At 31.6% G+C, this 26,026-nt stretch overlaps 1 protein-coding gene across 2 annotated transcripts in view; it reads right to left on the reverse strand.

Moving 5' to 3' along the window:
• Positions 1–2,708: 2,708 nt before the first annotated feature.
• Positions 2,709–26,026, reverse strand: part of meng (meng-po) — a 70,524-nt gene continuing 47,206 nt past the window's right edge. For both annotated transcript variants that reach the window (XM_067764906.1, XM_067764905.1), the window contains exon 2: positions 2,709–9,584. In XM_067764906.1, coding sequence (XP_067621007.1) covers positions 8,248–9,584 — 1,337 coding nt within the window. In that variant the 3' untranslated portion in view covers positions 2,709–8,247. The remainder of the gene's footprint in view (positions 9,585–26,026) is intronic.

Raw genomic sequence — 26,026 nt, forward strand, 5'->3', positions numbered from 1 at the left:
ATTTCTTTATAGAATGATTCCTAAATAGTTTGCATTGTGTTTCTCTTACAGCGTACTCGTCCTAGCTTAGGCCTAGTCCAATTCGTGGCCTTAAAGCTGCTAGTTAGAAAGACCGTTTTCTCCGCATTCGGGATCAATCAGACGTCACATGCTTGGACATGTATGTCCCATAATACTGATTCATCATACTGCATATTCCCCCTTGCTAAGCTGGGCTGTAAGTACTTCAGTGAAATTAGAACCTTTTTCGCCGGTTTCAAAATTTTATCAAAAGCCGAAAATGTAGGGGTGGCTAAACCAAAGGCCGTAATTACATGTGGAATTCCTACCTCTCCTCATTTGTTTCCCTGTGGCTTTGCACACCGCTAAAACTTCTACAATCGTAGAGTAGATAGGAAAAGGATCAGACAAATTAAATTTTGTTGATCGAAAAATATTATCCATTGCTTTGGAATTATTTATAATCCGAACAACCTATAAATAAGGTGGCACCTCAAAGCATGAGCGAGACTCATGGACATATATGTACATGTGTTGCTTATATTTATTTATTATTGCAAAGTTTTTATAACAATTTTTCATACTTTCTATATGAAATGCAAAAAAACAAATGTGCCAAACGACATTTCGCTGATTTACGATGTTTAAAGAAATTTCGCACAGTGATGAAACAAGTATATGTACATACGTTCGTATGTATGTATATACCATATGATACAACATATACAGCGAGGATTCCAGAACTCACAGGCTAAAGTCTAATTTATGCATATTTTTTGTTTTTTTAGAATCGACTGTTTCCAAACAACCATTCGGTTGTAGATCGTAAATTTGCATATTCAGTTGAAGCTCTAAGTTTTTACCCATGATATTACCCTGGACCAAAGTTACCACAAAGAGAAGTAAACTGCCCAGCTCAGTTTATTGGAAGAAAAGTGATTAAGATAATTGAAGTTTAATAACTCTTCCGCAATCCTTAACGTTTTTTCAACGGTGAGGTGTTTCGAGCACACTTTCTATGTGATCTCCTTGTTACGACTACGGCTATGGTATAATTACTGTAGCAGTTATATTTACGATTATTTTTATGGTTGTAAGTTCAGTTATGGTTATGCCCGTGGTTCCGCTACTATATTGCTACGCTAGTTTACCCAGCTGAAAGTAACATTATGAAACCAACGAAGCTACAAACTCACAAAGGGCATGGATATTTTCATTTAGCAAATACTGCCTTTTACCTTATCAGAAACACACTCCGCACTCGCCCGGTATCAGAAATTATAAATCTTTCGTCACAAAAAGTCCACCCTCTTAAGGCATCGAAAGCCGCCGGAATGGGATAGCTGACCACTATGGCAGGTGCTGCATTGCGAGCTCTCTTTCGGGTTTGGAAACAGCGGCTAAATAATAACGTAGATAAACATGATAAAAGCATGAAACGACTTGCAAGAAAGCCCAAGCAATCCCAGAACACCATCGATCTCATCAAAGTTGAGCATAGGGCTTGAATATACAAGTAGATGGTAAATTATCTTACCGTAGTATCATTGGATGGCATACATCAATCACCTGACAGGACTAGCCTTTCTTTTGAGAATGCCTGATGAAAAAGTTATCCAGTTGTCGACACACAATACTCGACCCCATTTGGGGTAAACACATCCTCGTATACAGCCTGGTAAAGAGCTTCCTCAGGAGTCCTGGCACACTCTGGCCAGTCTGATACTATTTAGTAGAGCAGGATGTGGTGGCAGAACATTTTCTGCGTAGCTGTCTCGCCTTACTTAATGTTTGAATAACGCGAAAGCGGTACAATGGGAACTATTTTCTTCACATTTTTGTTTTTAGCAAGAAGAAAAATTGGTCTTGGTAAAAGAAAAATTGTATAGCGTTTGGTACAAGGGCAGCTGTCGCCCCATCAGAGTAAGTTATCATAGCACTTCAAAGAAGTTCCCTCTCTCTCAAGATTCAGTGATATAATTTTCTGGATATCTTCCTAAAGTGTTACAAATCCCTTGTTTAGTGGAAAAGTCGTAAGTTTCTTTGCCTGGTAGGGTTATTTTATTGTTTCGCACCGAAAATAGCACTGAAGATGGCACAGCGTCGAAACCGTAATATTATCAATACAAATTGAGAAACGAATAACGGAAAACCGTTCTCAACAAGCTCCATATTCTCTTCAGCTTTGAATTACGTAATTTTCTTATATAAAATTTCGCCAACTATCGCATGTTGAAAAAAAAAATATAAATAAATTGTACGGGGTAGGTGTGTGTTTTGACTCAGCTAAAAAATCTATACCACGCGCTTTCCTATCGAAAAATAAATATTTATTTCGATATACGTATATGTTTATTAAGATGGGTCACTTGTTTCGCGTCATCGTTGCGAACAGACTTCTTCTTTAAACGAAATTATTCGAAAAAATCGTCTTACAATTTCAAATAATCAAAAGGTTTTCGAGATGTCGTCTTCCATAAATATATTAGAATCCAAATAGCTGGCATCCGTAAAAGGCTCCAAATGTAGTTCATAGTCATATTATCGTTGACTTTTTATTTTAAAAGTCTATTAGAAACGAAAACATCTGAAACACATCCTCGAAAAAAAAATTTCAATAAAACTTACCCACCCTAATAATACATAAATAAGCAGATGATGATTACTTGCCGGTAGTGCCGAAAGATATAAAAAAAAACTCATAGAAATTTGTTTATTTAATATTATATATATTTTTTATTATCTTCTTAGCCAATATTTAAGTATGCAAGAAGTTTGTTTTATTATACTTACCTACGTATATATTATATATATGTGCATGGCTATTTTTGTGTAAATATATTCGCAATAAACGCGATAATTAGTTTGCTGTTTCACTATGGGCCCTCTGCTACAAGTTGTATATTTATTTATTTTATTTTTTTAATAAATTTTATGTGCAAATTCGTGGTTTGAGTTGGTTTAGGATAATTCTGTGTTTTTGTTTTGACATTTTTTTTTTTTTAATTTTTGTACTACACTTTATATAATAAACGATAACTTATACTTTGTGGCATACGATTCCTTATAAATTTTTGTAAATATTTTTCAGATTTTTTTTTTAATTTTTTATTTTATTATACATTTTTTTTTTTATTACTATTTTTCTTAGTTGAATCAAAGTAACAAAATAATTTGCTGGGTATAACTAAAATAGAAAACAATGCTAAAAACATTTTAAACAAAAAAATTTTCAAATATGTTTTATAAAATTTACTTTATTTATTTACAAGTGCCAATATTGCATTCGCCTAACATACATTTTATAAATATGCATTTTCTAAAATTTTACGCATTAAGTATACTTGTCTGCTTCATTAATTTCATGTAGCATTCCCACGCTAAATTTCATAAACAAATTATATAAACAAATAAAGTACACACATTCAAACATTTATTTTTCTTACGTTAACAGGCATTTTTACCTATGCAATTGTTGCTTGGAAAATTTCTTTATATCAACTAAATTGCATGTTTACATATAAGTTCATAGGTGTATACATATGTGGGTCATTCCATCCCAAAGCGACCAATGATCAGTAATTTTCTCCCATCATGGAAGAACTTTTATTGCAAAAGAAATATTAACGAAATTTTAAGAACGTAAGTGAAAACAAAACTTATATTTTTTGTCATAAAAATTGTCATCAAATTAAAATTTTTTCACTTATATAGTTTTTTCAATTTTTGAAATATTTTGAAAGTCATTTGTAAAATATTAACCCTTTCAGGTCTTGGGGAAATATATTTCCCATGAATAAATTATGGAATTTTTATATTTTCTCATATGGTAATTCTGTTCAAGCGAGTGTGTTTAAATATAAAAAGGGGAGTCCCCGTAATCAAGTTAAGCAGATTGCCAGTATTTTCAAATATTCTTTATTAAGTAAAGTCGGCAAACTTTCGAGGAGTGAAGTGTGTTCATATTTATTTAAATTATTTAGAATTTTGTGTTTCAAATTGTTTTTGAAAGCTTTTTATTTGTTGAATGGTAAGTACGAAACTAAACAATGATCAATTTTATGTAATTAAATGGGAAAAGCTATCTAAAAACAAAGAATTATTATAAAGGAAACATGTTTCCCTGTTTAACACAAAAGAAATTTTTAAGTACTATTTTTATTATTGTTTTATGATGCGATTTACTCATTTATTCATGTTTTTCGAATTCACTACAGACAAAATGGCTGGAAAAAGATGCAGGGAATTGCATCTGAAAGAAGATGAGATTTTACAATGACTCATAGCTGACAATAGTGATGGAGAAGATGAACTACAACTAGACGAAGAAGATCAAGAATATCTTGCTCAGGATATGGAAAATGATGTAGGTGTTGTAGAAATAACAAATTTAGTCCAGGAAGTTCAAGAAGACAAATCGGATGAGAATCCTGTCCAAACCTCTGATGAAGAAGCTCCTGTTTTCAGAGGGAGAAAGGATTCATATGCGCCGAGTAACTTTCGAGAAAGTGACTATGAGTTCGGTAGCATAAATATATTCTGCGAAAAGTCTGCTATGAAGTTGATCGCAAAGCAAAGATAAAATACTACTTACGCCTTTTTTTCGATATAATGGATATTGCTATGAACAACTCATATTTGGTGTATAAAAAGTTACATGCGAAGAAACTTGTAGAGGAACCGCTTTTGAGCAATCTAGAATTTCGTCAAACTATTGCTCGAAATCTTATAAATGAATTTTCATGTAGGCAAAGAGCCAGGCCGTCCGTAGTGAATAAACCGAAGAGTCAAGTCAGTGTGAAACGAAGTTTACCAATACACAATATGCAAAAAAGTAAATAACATGAAGAGGTGTGTAAATTGCACTATGAAGCGGATTGAAAATAGGACGCAAAACATACTTGTAATGTGCAACGTTCACCTCTGCTATACTAGCAAAATAAACTGCTTTGCAGATTTCCATAAATGATTTATTTTCCAAAATCTATATATTTTCACGACAAATTTTTAAAGTTTGCATTATTAGAAAATAAATGTTCTCTGCTGTTGCGAAATTCCCATTGAGGTCCATAGGGAAATATTTTTCCCATGAAATTACAAAGAAACCGTGAAATTAATTTAAAAGTCGAATTGCTTTTTATGTATTTTGCTTTCAAATCAACTAAATAAAACAGTCGTACAACAAAATTTACTTATAGTTTTCTTACAGTCCTGAAAGTGTTAACAAACAGAATAAAAAAACAAATTAAAAGATGTTTAATTTATTTGTTAAGTATTTCTTCGTCCTTTTTACGACTGTTTTATTTATAAAACTTTTTAAGCATAAGAAAATAATTTGCATTATATCCTACAACAATATCTTTTAAACAATTTGAAAACAAAGTGTGAAATTTTTTTTTTTCAATTTTTGTTTTTACATATTTTCTTTATTTTATTTATTTTATTTTCTTGTGAAATAAAAATTTTGTTAATATTTAATATTTAGAGTTTTTTTAGTATAATAAAATTTTATCAATATCAAATTTATAAAAAAAATTTAGCTAAATTTAAAATAAAATTTTTAAAATTTCTTACACTTTGCCAACGTGATATTTGTAATATTTTTAAAACCAATTTTTTTTGGGGTTAATTGGTTTCCAAAATTTTTCACAGGTTGGAGAGCTTTAGAAATATTGAAAAGTTTTTATTTTAAAAAGTTTTTATTTTACATAATTTTTTTTTTAATTTTCTTTTCGCGACATTTGGTTTTAAATAAAAATATAAAAAAAATTACTACAAATAAAATTTTTAATTTTAAAACTTCATTGTTTTTTGAATTAAGCATTTCTAGAAGTGTTTGCCCATTTTTTCAAATAAACTTTTGTAATAAATTCGAAGCCAACTTAGCTTAAAAAAAAAGTTCTGCAACAAAAATTTTGAAAATAATTTTTAAAAATTTTCTTTCAGTTTATGTGATTTTTAAATCAAATTTTTTTTTAATTAATTTTTTGGTTCTAAATTAATATTTCTTCATATTTACGTTGGTTATTTATTTTTCCAAAACTCAAAAATAAAATTTATATTTAAGAGATAAATTTATTTAGTTTTTCTTTTTTTTTCAACTATTTTCATTTTCAACAAAAATGTAATGTATAGGGGTTTAAAATTTTTTTTTAAACACATATTTTTCCGAAATGATTTTTTTAAGAAATATTTAAATTCTAGTTTTATAGGAGGCTCGCTCGATGTTTTAAAAGAGAGGATCGCTCAGTGAAAGTATATTTCCATTGTTCAATTATACATGAAATGACCCATCTATGAATATACATAAATTCCTCTGTTTACATATTAACATTTCTATTATGACTACGACTTTGGTTTAAATGCCTGAGATGGTTTTTTTTATTATCATTCTCTTTTAACGCTCCACGAACACAGACGGCTCTTTTCGTTTACGATATTTTTGCACGTTATATGTAAGTACAAATTTTGAGTATTTACAATTTTGATATAAAAATGCTAAAATATTTAATTACATTGTTTTGAAATCACATTTGCGAAATCGACATGTTTTTGAATTGTTAAATTTTTGGGCACGAGCTGCTTACCATATTGTTTGTATGCAATTGTTGACGAGGAGTTTGTTCTAATTATAAATTTTTTAAATAAAATTTTTGTTTCTTTTAAGGTGCAAAAAGCATCATTAATATTGTAAAATTTTCCGTACATTTTCTAAATTTTTCAAATTTGAAAAAAAAAATAATGCGTTTGGAATTTTTTTCTGTATGTTTTATTATATGTTTTCTCTCATTTTGTGTAGAAATGCTGTTTTTTATTTTTTTTTTAAGATTTTTACGTCATCAATTCTGTAAACGTTTTCATATATCTTCTTAATTCTTTTTCAATTTAAAAACTTAATTTTGTTATAAAAAAATTTTATTTCTGAAATTTTTTTTCTATAATTTTACTATTTCTCGTTTTTTGCAGTTTTTTTTTTATTCCGATACATGTATGAAATATAAGGCCTTGAATATTTTATATTAAATATCTTGGCGTGACTTTGAAAATTAATCATCATTGCTAATTTCTACAAAAATAACTTCATCAATTTTTGATAAATCTGTTTTTGTATTGGTAAATATAAATTTTTTCCAAATTCTACATTTTTTTTTCGATCCACTCTAGCGCTTAAAACAGAAGCTCAATATGAAACTTAAAACTGATTAATTTTGTTTTGTCAAATTTGGTTTTGAGACAAGCCGGTTTCGGCGTTGTGTCATCTTCAGTGTAGTTTTTAGCTCCTTTCTCTTTCAAGAAGGAAAAATGACAATGAAGATAGCATAATGCCGAAATCGATTTGTTTTCAATTTAAATTTGGCAAGGGATTACGGAAAAACGTCCAAATAATAATAAAAACTATATATTTGGTTGAGAAATTTGTTCTAAATATGATTTTTATTTAATTTAGAAATAAAGTTGTTTTTTTCTTCTAATTTATGAAATTTATAATAAACTTTATTTGTAACAAATATTGAAAAAAAAAATATATTTTAACTTCCCATATTTTTCCAATAGTTGTAGCAAAACATTTCTTTTTATTATTTTAATTTCCAATAATTTCAAAATTATAATTTTTTTCCCCCTTTTTTTTAATTTTAAGTTTTTTTTTATGGTTTTATAAACCATAATCTTAAATACTCTGATAATCTACACATGTACATTAGAATATACGAAAAACATGAAAACTCCACAATACATATGAAACAATTTTGTAAAAACAACTCCGAAAACAAAGTATGGTCACCATAGATGCATTTATGAACATTATTTATCTATCCTTACTGCAATCGTAAAAATTTTTGTATTATTTCTTTCCACTTTTTTATTAAAATTTTTTTAAATTTTTGTTTTTTATTTCATTTTTTTATATTATTTTATAAGTAGATCCTAAGAGTACATATATCAAATTAAAAATATGCAATTCAGTAAGCGCATATCATGTATACGTTTCTATCTTTCTATCTCTCTCTTGCGTGTGACTTATTGTCGATATGACCTGTATTTGTTTTTGAGTTTAATATCCCTTTCTTGTTTCTTCACCACATAGCTTTTGCTTTGCATTCAAAAATGCTGATTTAACCGTTGTACGGTCTTCAAAATATCTTTCAGCGCCTGCTGCCACTCGCCAACGTCATTCGGCTCGTATTCAAAAAAACTTAAACCAATTTTTAGCGCGCTTCTCATTGCCTTCCACGCGCCTCAGCCAATCTAGTTGGCTACCTCCAGCTGCTTTAAACTTTCTATCTCTGAATCAAAATTCGAGTCACATTTCGACAGCCATTCGATGACACGCTTACGCACCACTGTTTGATCGATAGAGATATCTAAACCATAACTAGACATCATGCGCTTCAATTTCAACTTATTCTCATCGCCTGATAAACGTCCCTCACGCTTATTCAAATAGATGCATGAATCTTGATCGGGATTTGGTGAGATAAGCGTTGCTGATTTCGACGCCGCTATGCGGCATTCTACCCAACGATCTTTCATGTACTTTATCACCTCGGTTACCTTGCAACGATCGTCGGGATCATGTGTTAAATACTTGCGGAAACAACGCATGAGACGTGGTGAAAAGCGCCGGAAGCCATCAGGCATTTTTGTAGTTTTACGTTGTTCGTATTTCATGAAATTCGCGTATTGATTATCTTTCACCCAATCAGCCATAGTCCATGGCGGACTACCAGTCAAAATGTTATACAGCAAAATACCGAACTGCCACGAATCGCTTGAGGGCATGCACAGGAAGCGCTCATTTTTGACAATCTCCAACACTTCAGGCGGCACGCAACTAGTCCACGTATGCTTAACTTTATTAACGAGCAAACCCTTCTTGGTTGTCGCACCAAAGTCACACAATTTGACGCGTGAGAAATCTGGCGCGAAGACTAATACATTCTCCAATTTCAAGTCACGATGAACCAAATTCTTTGAATGCATAAAACCCAACGCTGAGCTCAATTGTTCACTAATCGATTTACAAGCAGACTCATGCAGACCATGCGGTCCCAGATTAGCCGCCAGATCACCGTAAGGCGCATGCTCCATAGCAAATACATAATAATCTTTTGTTTGAAAGGCTACATTATAGGCGCTCAATATGTTGCGGTGATGAGAGAGTTGATAGTTGAGGTGAAATTCTTTTTGGAAATCTCTCAATGTAGCCAACTCAGCATGAACCGCCTTCAGCACGACCGTCGTGTTGGTGGGTCGATGATGCGTAAGTAAAATGCGCGCAAAACAACCTTCAGCTAACGTTTTTTCAATATCATATTGTTCGTCGAAATCCATCATGAGTAATTCAATATCGGGTACAATGTGTATAACGCCGCTATCATCCTTATCGGGTTTCTTATAAATGCTACTGCGTCGACTTACCGAGGCGCTTGAATTAGGTATCTCCAATTTGACAGTTGTAACAGGTGAGAGCAGCGAGTTGTTATTGTTTCTGCCAGTGCTGCTATTGTTGTTGCTGTTTCTGCTTTTTGTGCTGCCGCCATCGCCAAATGAGCGCCGCAAACGGAAAGAGAATGAGCGTTTCTCTGTAAGGAACAGGAAGAGAAAAAAAAGTGTGAGAACAAATATGTTAAAAACTTATTTAGAAATATATTTTCAATGTAATAAATTTATCACTCATGCTATCTTTCTCTCTCCTATTGAGTTTATCTATGTATGTATGTATGAAAAGCTTTCCTCAAAAGATCTGTCACTGTAGCAGAGAAACGAACTTCTTATTGAGATGATATGTCGTGACCCAAATATTTTTGGTACTGCGGCTGAAATGGGTCAGTAGCCTAATAATTAAGGAGAGCGAAATATATTTTGAGTTGATACCATCGCACACATTGTCGTTCTGTTTGGAGACATCCTGAAAGATGTAAATAAATTGAAGACAAACGTAGTTGGTCGGCGTCTCACAATAATTGTTCTTTATTGAAAACTGGTTTCTCTTTTATACAAATTTCTTACTTTACATATACGTAATTACACTAATACCTACAAACTAAAAGTATCTACATTCCTAATGCATGTATGCCAAGTCAGCATATTATTACATTGACCTATTTATGGATATAATGTAATTATATACATATAAATATTTTGGCATTCACATTGACAAACCGACAATGTCGATCAGCGTGACTGTATTGGTCAATGTGAAGGGTTGACAAATAGGGTTGATAAATGTAAACAGATATGTGCCTTGTGTGTCGGCATGTTTATATGATGTTGAACTCCTGCTGGGTTCAAAGTAACCGACAATGTTGATCAGTCACGCTGATCGATAAGTGTATTGGTCAATGTGACGGGTTGACAAATAGGGTTGATAAACGTAAACAGATATGTGCCTTGTGTGTCGGCATTTTTATATGATGTTGAACTCTTGGTGGGTTCAAAGTAACTTATATAGGTCGCTATGACTTGAATGTGTGTGTGGTCAATATGTTTATATGCATAAAAAATGTATTGAAAGTAAAGAGCATTCTGAGTAATGCTACAATCCGCGAATACGGGTGTGAGTTCTAGGCATGGATATGAGATATCATACCATTCGTGTTGCTCATGGGTTCTGTTAAAAAAATTGGTTTCTACAGGAAGGTTTGGAGTAGTATGATCAATATGGCGAAAGTTTTTCGAATTGGTTTTCAGAATTGTGGTATGGCCATATCATTACAACTCGCCTGGAGCTTACCATACAAGCCTATTGGGAGTAGGTTGAGCATAGCCTCTACAGCAGTTGTTGGTGTGGATGGTAGCGGGCCCTAATTAAAGTATTGGGGCTGATCGGTGCATCCTAGACAATCTACTGACTGTGCTGTTCCTTTCAAGTGCCGCTCACCAAACCGTAATGGCATAGAATAAGATGGACCAATGCGAAATGTGTGGTTTTAAGCTCTACATTTTGCTCATGGCTGCTTTTGAGGTGTAGAGGGTCGTTATGGCCTTACTGGATCTGTCCTCGGACCGCTTGTTCCAGCTCAATTTACTGTCTAAAATAACTCCGAGGTATTTACCCTCTTGTGAGAGTACCCCGTTTAATTTCGGTGGTTTGAAAGGTGGTATTTTGTAGCGTCTGGCAAATAGCACGATTTCAGTCTTCGCAGGATTCACTTTGAGGCCGCTTACACGGGATCAGTTATCTACGAAGATAAACGCGGGCTGATCGTTTAGAATCTGAAAATATTTTCCGGTTGTCGGTTCTTTCGGTATCTTCAATAACAAGGTGTTCAGCGTGGCGTTGCATAGCAGAGGGGATAATTTACCTCCTTGGAGAGTGCTCCAGGATGATTGCTGTGCTATGAAGCAATCTTCTAGACATGATAGGATAGTTCTTTTTGTAAGAAACTGTTCCACGAATTTCCCAAGTGCCGGTCCAACAGTACAATTTTGGATACTGAAAATCAAAAAATTCAATTTAAGTTTTATGAATCTCCATAGAGCCGGCCTAATTTTGACCACTGTGCGAGACCCGCGAATTGCCCCCTGAAAGGGACATAACAGTGCTTAACCCTTTAACGACCTATTTTGTACAGACTTTCAATTTTACTTTTGTGCAAGAGTTTTAGATACTTAAGTTCAAGTGTGTCATAAATTTGATGTTTTGGTAAGACATGTTAACAATTTTTTTAACATTTTTTTGTAATTTTTGTTTTTCTAATTATTAATTTTAAGTACATCATAAAAAGATTCTCTGATGGTTAGATTTTACCTAAATTTTCCTTTGTCTAAAATTTTATTTTTTTATTGGTTTTTTTTTACGACCACCACCCACTTTAACGTAGCCGTACCTGCATATTTTTGGCATTGACCCGTAGCTAAGCTATTAAATAAATATTAAATTATGTGTGAAATATTAAAAGGCAAGCCTTCAAAGTTTTTTTTTTTTTCGTATTTTGCTTTAAAATTGTTTCCTTTGTAGTAAAGTTCATGTATTCAACTGTGAAAGTGTTATTTTTGCAAACAATGAATATATTTTTAGCAACAATTATAACCATTCCAAATTAATAATTATTCTTAATATGTATACCAACATATATACATACGCACATACATACTTAAACGTAATTATGTCTACAAACGTGATTGCGCGTATTTTTGCCATAAATGCAAAGTTGTACAAATTATTTATCGCAGCTAATAGCAAGTCATTAGCATTTTCTATTGTTGTTAATTTATTTCCTTGTTATTTCGTGTACATATCTATATATGTGTTTGTATGTAAGTATACTTGTTAGTTTTGAAAAGTTGCGAATGCCCTCTAAGTGCACACAAGCTTAAGCGGCTTATCAAAACAAACGATTTTTCTAAAGACGGACCATACTTTTCATTTCGACAGGTTCCTTAATATAATATGTGTGTATGTATGCGTGCGTCGATTCTCAAGGAGAGAAAAAAATTATATTTAATTACATGCATATATAGTCACAAATAAGTTTCATACATTTTTCTTGTAACTAAATAAATTTAGGAAGAAAAATGTATTAGATAGTATCGAAATTGAATCTAATAAAATATTATATTACTTTCCTCGATTTCATTTTTGGTGCTTTTATTTTATTTTATTTATTTATTTTATTTTTTTTTTGTATTATTTTTTATTTTATTTTTTATTTTTTATTTTTTTTTTTATTTTTTTTTATTTTTTTTTATTTTTTTTTATTTTTTTTTTTTCAATTTAATTTCATATGTATTTAATTGCTCACATTGCTTTAAACAATGGTTTCTGTTATTGATATTAGAGAGAAATTGCAAAGTTTACAAACGGCAATGGTTACTAGGACATGTTTGTTGAATTACACTTCTTCATCGTAGCTGATGAAATTCAGAAACATGTCCTAGTAATCATCGCCGTTTGTAAACTTTGCAATTTTCTATAATATCAATTAGTTAATTTAATTTATTTTTTATTTTATTTTATTTATTTATTTTTTTTTTAATTTAATTTATTTTTTAATTTTGAATTTAATTTATTTTATTTTATTTTTTTTTATTTTATTTATTTTATTTTACCTTATTTTATTTTGTTGTATTTCTTCATTAAGCTCGACTTTTTATTTTATATTATTTTACTTTGCTTTATTTTATTTTATTTTATTTTAATTTATTTTATTTTATTTTATTTTGTTTTATTTTATTTTATTTTATTTTATTTTATTTTATTTTATTTTATTTTATTTTAATTATTTTATTATATTTTATTTTCTTTTTATTTTTTCTTTTTATTAAATTTTTTTTATTTTATTTATTTTATTTTTGTTGTTATACATCCCAGAGCACGGGGAAAAAGTGTCAATAAAATATGACACTATGGCAGCATTGCCATCAAACAAGTCCAATTTTCACATTCATTCTGCAACAGATGTCGCAGTGTTGTGAATATCAATTGGCAAGAACCTGAATAGAAGTAGGAATAATGAAGACAAACAAAAAACCGCTGTGATGGCTGAATGGTTATAGCAGCGGCGCCTAAACGTTGCCGATGAAGGAATTTAGCAGTTCCCGAAATGGATCTATACAACGAGCTTTGGCAGTTGTCTAAATTTTTTCTTTCTTCTATTCTAATTTAAAAATTTTTTCAATTAAGAAAAAATTTATCATAACAATAATAATGATAAAAAATTATTGTTAGGCCTTGAGCTCGGTTCGAACCCGCGATCTTATTTATTTTATGTTACTTATTTTATTTTGTTGTATTTCTTCATTAAGCTCCACTTTTTATTTTATATTATTTTACTTTACTTTATTTTATTTTATTCTATTTTATTTTATTTTATTTTATTTTATTTTATACTATTTTATTTTATTTTATTTTTTTAGTTTATTTTCTTTTATTTTATTTTATATTATTTTATTTTATATTATTTCATTTTATTTTATTTAATTTTATTTAATTTAGATTATATTGTTTTATTTTATGTTATTTTATTTTATTTCATTTTATTTTATTTTATTATATTTTATTTGATTTTATTGTATTTTATTTTATTAAATTTTATTTTATTTTATATTATTTTATTTTAATTTATTTTATTTTATTTTATTTATTTTATTTCATTTTACCTTACTTTAGTTTATTTAATTTCTTCGTTAAATACACTTTTTGTTTTATTTTATTTTATTTTACTTTATTTTATTTTATACTTTACTTAATTTTATTTTTTAATATTTTATTTTATTTTACTTTATTTTATTATTTTATTTTATTTTATTTCTTCAAAATCCACCTTTTTCTATTTGTTTTACTTTACTTTAATTTAATTTATTTTATTCTATTTTATTTTAATTTATTTTATTTTATTTTATATTGTTTAGTTTTATTTCATTTTTTTTATTTTATTTTATTTTGTTTAATTTGTTAATTATTTATATTTAATTTATTTTTATTTTATTTTTCTATCGCTTTTTTCTTTTATTTTTATACGTTTTGATTTTTTTTATTTCGTTTAATTTAATTTTATTTATTTTTAATTATATTCTCTTTGCTTTGTGCAATTATTATTTCATATAAATCCAACCAAATACTATACAAATATATTACAAGCAACGAAACCCTAAAAAAACAAATTTCAACTTAAACCTAATTACCTAAGCAAGTGCCTTCTTCTTTGTAAACATTTCGTTTACAACAAACAGCAGTGTATACATCTCCTGTACATGCATGCACAATTAATATATGCTCAGAGGCTTTAATATACACGTACATACATATGTAAGTGAAATGTTTACTTTGAGTTGCTGTGTGACTTCGCTCATATCAACTCTACCACGTACCTTGCTCCCACATTACGCTAGAGTGGATTGACTGTAATTATACAGACGCTCTAATCCTTTATTACTCCATACAGCAATACCACATACTTCGCCTCCACTTATCATTCTCTAGTACTCCATCGGATCATTATCCGGCAAAGGACCATCAACATCAAATGCACTTCCCAGAGTTTTTAATGAATAATGCACGAAGAAATAAATTTTCAATGAAAAACTTAAAATACTATTGTTTTTTTGTTTTTCGAAAAAAGCAATAATTTTTCTTTACCTTAGGTTAAAGTCTAGCTAAATTTATACCATTCCGATGTTATATATGTATGTATGTATTAGGGATGACGATTTTTTGACTTTCGGGATCTGAAAATTCAATCGCGGCATCCCGGGCTGTAAAATTAGGTTTTCGAAAAGCTCGATTTTGAAAAGTAAGAGTGGCTCTTTCAAGAGAAATAATAATCTTAAAACACTCCTTAAGTGTATTTAACTAAAATGTGTTTCTTGCGCTTTTGTGTGCGAATATCTCAAAAAATTTAAGTGCCGGGACAGTTTTGACTCCGACTCGTGCTCAACGCGTCGAAACCTTAGAGAATGTAAAATCCATTTTTCTGGTTACAAAAAGTGCTAAATTATTTAAATAGATATTGAAATGCTATTTTCAACAATGACGGGACTAAGGTTCAATAATTATGGGATTTTTGGTGCTAAAAAAAAGAGCGGGATCTCCGGATCGTCATCGCTAAAATTTTTATTGCTATAGGACAGACGCATGGTTTTTTATTTTTTTATAATATTGCAAAGTTTTTTTAAGTATTTTCTGCAGTACTTTTCCATGCATACTTTTAAATGAGCATTAGTTATGATCGGAAAAAGAATTTCATTTTATATTTTTTTATTTCATATTTTTTTTTTTTTGAAAAACGCAAACTTAACATTTTTTTATTTGCTCAAAAGGAATCTTATCCTTCTACCTTTCCAATGATATGTATATTATTATGAAATGAAAACATCGGAAATAACTTGGGGAACTTTTACGCTATATATTTGTCTCCCGACTTCATTGTAGTACGGGCGGAAAACGGTACTTATGTAGATGGTAAAAGGTTTAGTGCAGTTTTAGTCCCACACTGACTTTGAGGCTTACGATGCTTCCACTATAATGGCTGCATTGTGACCCCTTTCTGTACAACAAATCATAATTCATTTTAAATTTTTGTTTTCTTCTAGAAAACGTAGATAAATATTTTAGCTAGCCAAAATGTTTGCAATTTAGTATCTATTTTATTAAAAATTATGTTAAGTTTAAAAAATAATAAAAAAAACGTTATGTATATACTAAAATGTTTTTATTTTGCCGACGGCGAATGACTCGTGCTTTAGTACACATATGGCAAAAGTAGCTAATCTTATTCGCATCCACCTGACAATTTTATTTTTCAAACATGTTCTAGCCTTTTCTTTGGAAAAACGTCAGCAAATTTTATTTAAAAATTTATTTTTGCAAAAACTAAGAAAAAATAATAAAAAAAAAAAAATTGGAGAAAAAATTTTAAAAAAATTTATTTGTGTATTTGTACGAATTGTATCATAAACCAAAAATAAGTAGATAACGTGTTTAAGAAGAAAAAAGAGAAAAATGTTGAAAAGAGACAAAACTAATATTTATACGTATACTCACATTGATTCATATGATTTATGGCTGCTTTGAATTACTTTGGTCTCTGAATGGGCATTTTCCATAACAACACAAAGCAAAACATCGTAAAAAGCGAGAGTGTAGAAAATTTATATATATTTTTATTGTTATAGTTAAGCTAAATAATATTTAAAATAAAATATGCCACATTGTTCATTTATATGTAAGCCTTTCACATTAAATGTGCGCTGTTAATGCCAAAGGTGACAAGCAAAACATAAAATATTTTTTTTGTTGCTTTTCTGCAATATTAAAAAATGGGGCGTCCAAACGTCTCTGATAGTTGTATCTATATAATTTATTTGATTTATGCCATTTTTTATTAAGAAAAATTTTATATTTATTTAAGAAACATATGTATGTATATGCATACATCTTTTTCAAAGCACAATAAACTAAGAACTCGTGTGGCAATTAAAAAAATGATGAATGTTTGTTAAAAAACTTAATCCTTTGCTTTTTTTGCGCGTGCATTTGAGTCTTAGAAAAAATACTGGGCGATCTTAAGGGAGGCAGGAAATCAACTACAGAGGTAAATAGCCACAGCTCAGACAGCAATAAGAGCTTGAGGCACATGATTTAATCTTGTAAATAATGGGCACTCCAGAATGCTGACCGAACTTAATTTGGCCTTAGCAGAATTAACTACTTTGTGTCGGCATCCGCCTATGTAACTTAATGCACACTCATATTAGCCCAAGCTAGGGTTGGAGTGGGTAATTAATATGGAGCGAGAATGTGGTGAACTTGTTCATGGAAGTATCCAAATTAAACGCGTGAGTTGCTGGAACTATACTGCCAGGAGGTCGGCACCAGCGGAAGTTCAGGCTGTGCAGAATTTGCCAGAAAAAGGTCACTAGTAAAAAGGGGACGGTAAATGAGATGCAAGCCGCCTGCTTAATAGTTAGGCAATTTAATATTTCCTCAGACAGTTAGATGATTTTTAAGGCGCAAAACTATGCCACTGTGAAGTCGAGAGCTGTTAGAACTTGCGCGAACCACTTTTTGATACAAAATTATCGGTGCTCCAGCGCTTCAAGTTACCCCTGACAATGTCGCATTGACCTTTCGACTTAGTGCGAACGTGCAAAGTTGGTGTGTTTGCCATTGGAGACTTGCGTACACTGCTGCGCTTACACCAACAACCCTAGCAAGGATTTGAAGTCTTTTAAATACAGTTGTGCACTTGAAACGCTGGACCGTACTACAAGGGATTACTAAAGGTCATCCATTCATGTTAATTTGAGTGTCAACGGTGCACTGACTAGACGAGGCATAAATACCTCGATCAGAACGTATACGACTTTGCGGATGAAATGTTCAACTTTCAAATGTGCCTTGTCAGTAGCTTTATATCAACATATATGTGTTCAAGCACGCTGTCCTTTAATTGAGCAGTCATTCAACCTAACCTGGCCGAATCTCTGATATTTCTGGCACTGCCGCTAAAACGATTATTTTATCCATCGAAAGTTCAACGCTGTGGAGTTAAGTCGCCTCTTATAACAGGCATGCCTTAGCCTGGAAGTAGGCTAAGTTGAGCCAATTTTTCTCATGCAATATCCCAAACGATTCTTTTGTAATGTATGGATTTGAAGCATTTGTATTTTTCGCTGTTTTTTAAGTTCTGGCAAGCAACGCAATGACGCACATTCGCCATAGATGCTCCAAATTGATTTTCTTTCTTTTTTTTTTTTTGTTTGGTATAATCACTCTTATAGCCCTGCATTGTGGCCTGCTGTGCTAATTTGTAAGCACGAACTAGCAATGCTAGGCAACTGCAATGCATTTTTTGTTGTTGATTCATTGAATGTTCTTAATAGATGCGATTGGCCCTTTTTATAGCCAGCTGTACTTGTACACAGGGTATTATAACTTTGATTGGATAACGGTTGGTTGTACAGGTATAAAGGAATCGAGATAAATATAGACTTCCATATATCAAAATCATCAGTATCGAAAAAAAATTTGATTGAGCCATGTCCGTCCGTCCGTCCGTCTGTCCCTTAACACGATAACTTAAGTAAATATTGGGGTATTTTCACCAAATTTAGTACACGAGCTTACCTGGACCCAGAATAGATTGGTATTGAAAATGAGCGAAATCGGATGATAACCACGCCCAATTTTTATATGTATAACATTTTTGAAAACACAAAAAACCTGATTATTTAGTAAATAATACACCTAGAATGTTGAAATTTGACGTGTGGACTGATATTGAGACTCTTGATACAAATTTGAAAAAAAAAATAAAATTTTAATGGGCGTGGCACCGCCCACTTGTGATAAAATCAATTTTACAAATACTATTAATCATAAATCAAAAATCGTTAAACCTATCGTAACAAAATTCGGCAGAAGGGTTGCATTTACTATAAGGAATGCTTTGAAGAAAAATTAACGAAATCGGTTAAGGACCACGCCCACTTTTATATAAAATATTTTTAAAAGGTTCCTGGACGAATAAAATAAGCTATATCTTTGCCAAAAAGGGGCTATATATCAAGGGTATTTCATTTCCCAAATGGATTTATAACAATAAATAGGAAAAACTTCAAATTTAAAAAATGGGCGTGGCACCACCTCTTTTATGACTAAGCAATTTTTTGTTTCGGGAGCCATAACCCGAAGAAAAATTAGTTCATAATAGAAACATATATATGGAGTATTCCATCCCATTTCGACCAATTTTGAACCCGACCGCTTTAGAGTTGGCTGAAAGTTTTTCTTCTTTTTCTAGCTTACGAAAGACGTTTTTCAGAAGTTTTTCAAATTTTTTCATCCAACTCAAAAAAAGTTATGAATTTTTAAAAAAACACCGTTTTTGTTTTCAAAATGCTATAACTTTTTCAAAAATTGACCGTTTGGGATCTTTTTTTTTTAATTTGTTTTTAAATGTACTTTTCGGAAAAAATACAAAAAAATTTTAAAGTTTTTTTTTTCAATTAAAAAAAAAATTCTTGGCCCACTCCGGGATTAGTGGGGATGATTGCAGAATTGATTGAAGTAGAAAAAAAGGGCGAAATTCGAAAAATCTCGAAAAACTGAAAAATTGCAAAAAAAAACTTTAAAAATTTTTTTAAATTTTTTCCGAAAAGTACATTTAAAAACAAATTTAAAAAAAAAAAGAGATTCCAAACGGTCAATTTTTGAAAAAGTTATAGCATTTGAAAACAAAAACGGTGTTTTTTTTTTAAATTCATAACTTTTTTTGAGTTGGATGAAAAAAATTTGAAAAACTTCTGAAAAACGTCTTTCGTAAGCTAGAAAAAGAAGAAAAACTTTCAGCCAATTCTAAAGGGGTCGGGTTTAAAATTGGTCGAAATGGGATGGAATACCCCATATGTATTATTGCGCAGCCTTTTAACACTATCAAGCACACAAAACAACCAGCAACAGCATTTCAAGTGTACAGCTGGGTATGTAATGTTCGGGTTCACCCGAACTTAGACTTCCTTACTTGTTTCAAGTAATTATAGTTTTTTTTTTGCATGCTCTTTGTTTTAGATTTATCATCTGTATTGAAGCAGAAAGTTGTTAAAATAAGTCTTTTTTCTTAGTCTGTAATGACTAAATCTCCAATTGTTCTTTTTTCCCTCTATTAACACTATTGCTTACTTAGTTTTTATTATTGTTGTTGTTGACTCTTTATTTGTACATATGTATGTATGTATAGACCTTGTCTTGTCTGTGTCCATACTTTTGTTACATTTGGTTTTAATCTGTTAGCCAAAACACTTATGCATGACTAAATCAGCCGTGCGCGCGGTACGGCGCGACGATCAGCAATGACCAGCAGCAGAAATAAAATCTATACATAAACAAGCACACAAACACACACATATTGCATACATGCATAATGACCGAGCGACCAGCCATACAAATGATCTTACATGCCACGCCAACCCACTGCTGGCTGCCTACTTCTTTTGCTTTGGGGGCAGTGCTGACGTCAATGGACCAATATCGCAGCCAAGTTTCCACACCGCATACACCGACCGCACGCTTGTAACTATTTATATTGTATGTGTTGTCCCCTTGCGTACGGGGAAATACCCTGGAAGCGCTGCATATCAAAATTATCTTTTTTCTCTGCTGTTTTTTCGGTTGTTGTTGGTGTATCTTGGTGTTTTATTTTTAATTTTACATGAGCGTTTTTTTTTTGTTTCGCTGCTAGTTACTACAACTGCTTTCTGTTGTTGTTTGTTTAATCTCTTTTTACGCCACTTACGCAGCTGTTCATTTTGTGGACGAGCTGTCTACGTGCGAGCAAATCTCAAAGCGACGAGCTCGTCCATAGTGTGTGCGTGCCAAAAGCTACAGCGGCCATTCAATTTTTTCAAATATTGATAAAACCATTTTTATCTTGATAAGTAACGATTAGACATTACAATAAAGATACAATTTTTATAGAAACATAAAAAATAATTGTAATTTTTTTAAATGCAGCACTTTCTTCTCTAACAGCTGCGTCAAATTTTGAGTTTATTTGAAAATCACTTACTAGGAAAAAAATTTCGCACTAATTCTATTTATTTATTATTTTAATTTGTTTGTGCTTAACTTTTTTATTTATGACTTGTGAATCGCTTTTCTGTTTTACTCGCATTTAATCTGTGCTAATTCATAGAAGAAATGCAGATGCCTTGCGCGTGACTCGAAGACTACGCAGTTTGCGGCAGCTTACTGAAAAATAAAGCGCATTATCCGCCTTGCAAATAAACGCTGAGGCCAACAGAAGTTATCTTAAGAAAAATGTCTTAGATTCCGCGTGGATTATATACATTTTATGTGTCAAGTTCAGCAAAAAATTAAAAAAAAAATCATTGCCTTTAGTAGCACCAAAGAATTTAAAAGAAAATCAAATAATAATTATTCACTTAGTCACTGCCAGGTGATATTTTCCAAAATCCGCGACAAATCCTTTCCTTTCCTATTTGACTGAAAGTGGTTAAGTGATGTGCGTTTGAGGGTAACTTCACGTGGGAATGTCCGTTTGTTACCAAATATCATTTGCCCAGGTCAAATCGACTCCGAATTACAACGGTTTAAAAGAATTGTTCCCAGCACACTATCAACTTTTAGAGAATGTGCTCGAAATTCAATTTATACGGCTCATAAATCAATAAACACTAGTTACGGACAAGGTCTCAGAGTTTCATCGCTTAAACAAACTGTTCCCAGGCGATGGCACCACCAACTTTGAAATTAGCAACTTTTCATAATTTATAAAAAACTCGATCTATGTGATGTATGTATGTTATATATCAATTGTCTCAGTCAAGATAAAATCAATTTCGAATTGCAACTATTTAAAAAAACTGTTCCCAGGGCGATAACATCGCCGACTTTAAAATATTTGCTCAAAGTTCAGTCTTAGTAGCCCACGTATAAAATAGAATTAGCCACGACCAAATCGACTCGAAGTTTCACCTGTTAAAAAAACTGTTCCCAGGCGATGGCACCACCAACTTTTCACAAAATATTTAAAAGTCGATCTATGCAATATATGCCATATATCGAATCACATTTTTTCAGGCCAAGTCGACTCAGACCTACAACGATTTAAAATAAAACTGTTCCCAGGGAGGTAAAACTGCTGACTTTTAGAAGATTTTCTCAACACTCAATCTTTGTGGCCCATATGCAAAATGACACTTGTCACTTAAAAATCTGCTCAGAGTTTCACCGATTAAAAAGACTGTTCCCAGGGCGTGACACTACCCATTTTTCACAAATTATTGAAAAAGTAGATCTTTGCGATTTATGCCATATATCAGGCAAGTCGACTCAGAGCTGCAACGATTTTGAAAAAACTGTTCCCAGGTTGTACGACTGTCACCTTCCGAAATTGTTTACATCAATAACACAACATCGTAAAATTAATGAACATTGACCGAATATCATAGTTTATACCAAATCTACTCAGCGCTATAGCAATGGATTAAAAGCTTATTCCCAATTTTCACTTATTTGGGTCAAATCGCTTTCATAGATATAACGATTTAAATAACTTGAGGTTCTAATTTCTAACACCAATAACCAAGTACTAAATAATTTTAGACCAGTGAATATTGGCCAAATATAATTCCTCTAAATCTATTCGCCTCAGAGCTATGTATATATATTAGGGCGGGTCGATTTAAAAATCGCTCATTGCTCTGTGAAAATCGTATTCTAGGGATCAAAATAAGAAACTTTGCCGAAGGAACCATACCTCTAAAACGAATTCTGATGTCCCCCCCCCCCTTTGGGTCGAACTTTTGGGTAGGGGCAATTTCAATTCTGCCTGCTGTGTCTTGTGGTGGCTTAAAAAAAACAACACAAGCAATTTTACGATCTGCAATTGTGTCACAGTGATAACTTCATGTTTTAAAACGGTTGAATAAAAAACCCACACAATTATGTCTAAGTTAAATTCATTTTTTCATTTACATATGTTCTGACTAAATAAATTTCTAAAGAGAAAAATAAACTCCAAAAAGAAAAAACATAGGCATTTCAAAGTGGGATTTTTCAAAATTTGCCCCTACGACCCAAAGGGGGGGACATCAGAATTCATTTTAGAGGTATGGTTCCTTCGGCAAAGTTTCTTATTTTGATCCCTAGAATATGATTTTCACAGAGCAATGGGCGATTTTTTTGCCTCCCCACAAATCGAACTGGCCTAATATAGATGTATGTATATGTGTAGATATATTTAGAAAAAAACTGTTCCCAGAGGCTGGTATTTCTCATTTCAGTGCTTAGCCCATATACGAAATGTTATTAGTCTACGTCAAATACCTCAGATTTGTAACGATTTAAAAAAAATTGTTCCCAGGGGTGTAATTCCCACAATTTTAAGATTGCTTAGACCCAGGACTCATATAACGAAAATAAATTATATGGATCATATCGACTTAGGGCCATTGTGACATGGAGAAAAACTGTTCCCATAGGGTAATATTACCCGCTTCTCCCAAATTGTGTATTAATTATGGGCCAATGGACATCATCATGCATTAACATTAAATCGCCTCAAAGTTATAACAATTTAAAAATATATCCCCAGAGAGTGGCAAAACTGCTTAAACCAATACAATTGAATTGAAAAACAGAGGCAGCTTTATGAGAAACAAATAATTTCAGAATTTTTGAGAAAAACCACGCCGGCTTCTTATTAGCAACTACCGATAACGGCAAGCTATTGTTTTATTATCTGTTTTATTGATAACGAACTTTTATTGTCGAGTTATCGGTTTGTTATCGGCTTTTTTTTTTGATGCATCATTGGCTTCTTGTTAGTGTCTTATCGGCTTGCTAACGACGGGTATATGTGTCAGAAAATTAGTATTGAAGTTTTCGATAGCAAATCGATACATATTTGTTAACTTTTCGATAGCAAGCGAACAACTCATCGATAAAAAAGGGAAAAGATGCTTTTAGGCAGTACATAACAAACCGATAACTCATGGACAACAAACCGTTAGCAACTCGATAACAAGTTGATAACACGCCGTCCGGCTTCGGACTTCATTTCCCATACCGCGAGCAACGATGCACATCAAAAAGCATATTTGTGTTTCCCCTTATACCAAGGCTGCAAATACTTAGAATTGTTACAAAATTAAATGTCAGTTCCATGGGTTGACACTAGACTTGAGAAAACTTGTCAACTGTCCCTAAATGACAGTCTCCATAAATTCATTTACTTGCTGCAGGTATTAAGTGTACTTACATATGTGTAAGTAATTTATGCACACATGTACATATATACTCATATATGATAATCAGATTACCCTTTAATACTTACAAGTATGTGAATATGTCTTGTATGTATTATGTTTTCACTGGGTAGAGCACCTGTTGTCATCAAATCACAATACCTTTGCGACATTATGTTCAAGTACTTTTGTGACGTTTGCTTTGGCACCGCCCCTCGATCTCTCAAGCTCAAGGTGGCTATGATTTTTATAATGAGAGCATAAATTTATTGGAAAAACGAACAACCTTTTGTATGCCAACTTTATGTATACCACAAAAACAATATATTACATTCGATATATGTACGTGCTACAATATTGGGCAAACAAGGTTCCAGTTCAAAATTGTCTACTTATTAATCCGAAAAATTATTTTTATTTTTCTTTTTATACCTTTCATGATCCTGAAATTGTATATTAACTTTGGTCCGATGTTTGTAACGTTGAGAAATATAGAAGATAGACTCACCATTAATTATACCAAATTGATCAGGGCGACGAACTGAGTTGATATAGCCATATCCGTCTGTCCGTCCGTCCGTCTGTCTGTTTGAATGCAAACTAGTCCCTCAAATTTTGAGATATCTCAATGGAATTTGGCACAAGGATGTATTTTTGTATTATATTAGACATTTGTCGGATCCGGTAGGATCGGACCACTATAACATATATCTCCCATACAACCGATCGTTCAGATAAGACGATTTTGGTCATTCCTGCCACAATTTAGAAAGTATAAACGTGAAACACGGCGATATATAAACTAATATATCATAGAAGATATCCTAAAAAAATCACTTTGATCAGAGCTATATTAATATATATCCCATACAACCGATCGTTCAGATAAGGGGGTTTTTTGCCATTTTTTATTTTATATTTATCCTAAAAATCGTTTAGGTATGTACATCTGTTCACTATATATATCTTATCTTATACATCCGATTATTTGGAGATTACGAACGGGATAAGATTATTGTTCAGCCCCATTCATGAAAGGTATGAAGTCTTCGGTACAGCCGAAGACAGACCCGTCCTTACTTGTTTTAATATATATCTGAATCGAATAGCTCTCAATTTCATTTCCCTAGAATATCAGAAAACACGATACTCCTCTTATTAAATATTATTTATTTTTTCGGCATTTTGTTCAGCTTTCGAACTCAATTAACACACTTTGTAAGAAATTTCCTACTGGGTTTATATAGTTATTCAACATCCACCTTTAACATGCTCTTGATGTATAAAAATTATTTACAAAATCAAGCCATTGAGATGAAAAACATTTCTTGCCATACAAACAGTGACAGTTTCTAAAAACGACGAGAAACATCCTCAAGTAATTTCCATATCATTTTTTTTTTTTCCAAATTTCGTAAAGAAAAACTTTTTGCTCTCTTTTTCGATATTTTAAGAAAAAACTTCAACCAATTTTGTAACTTAAAAATTGAAGCCAATGTCAAAAACACCTTCGAAAAAAGTCCAAAAAAAATTTTTGCGCAAAGTTTAATGTTTTTTTGCTGTCTAATTACTTTCTGAATTTTGACTTCTGAAATTTGATTTCCGAATTTTACCTCTGAAATTTCACTTCTGATTTTTGACTTCTGAAATTTGTTTTACGAATTTTTGTTTCTGAATTTTGACTTCTGAATTTTGGCTTTCTGAAAAAAGGGTTCTGACTAATGTTTTCTGAAAAAATGTGTTTCTGAATTTATGGGGGGAACCAATTCGGAGAGACCTATAGCTGGTACTTTGTTAAACTAAAATTGATTGT

The sequence above is a fragment of the Eurosta solidaginis genome, chromosome 2, assembly GCF_040869045.1.
Source record: "Eurosta solidaginis isolate ZX-2024a chromosome 2, ASM4086904v1, whole genome shotgun sequence".
Taxonomy (NCBI): Eukaryota; Metazoa; Arthropoda; class Insecta; order Diptera; family Tephritidae; genus Eurosta; species Eurosta solidaginis.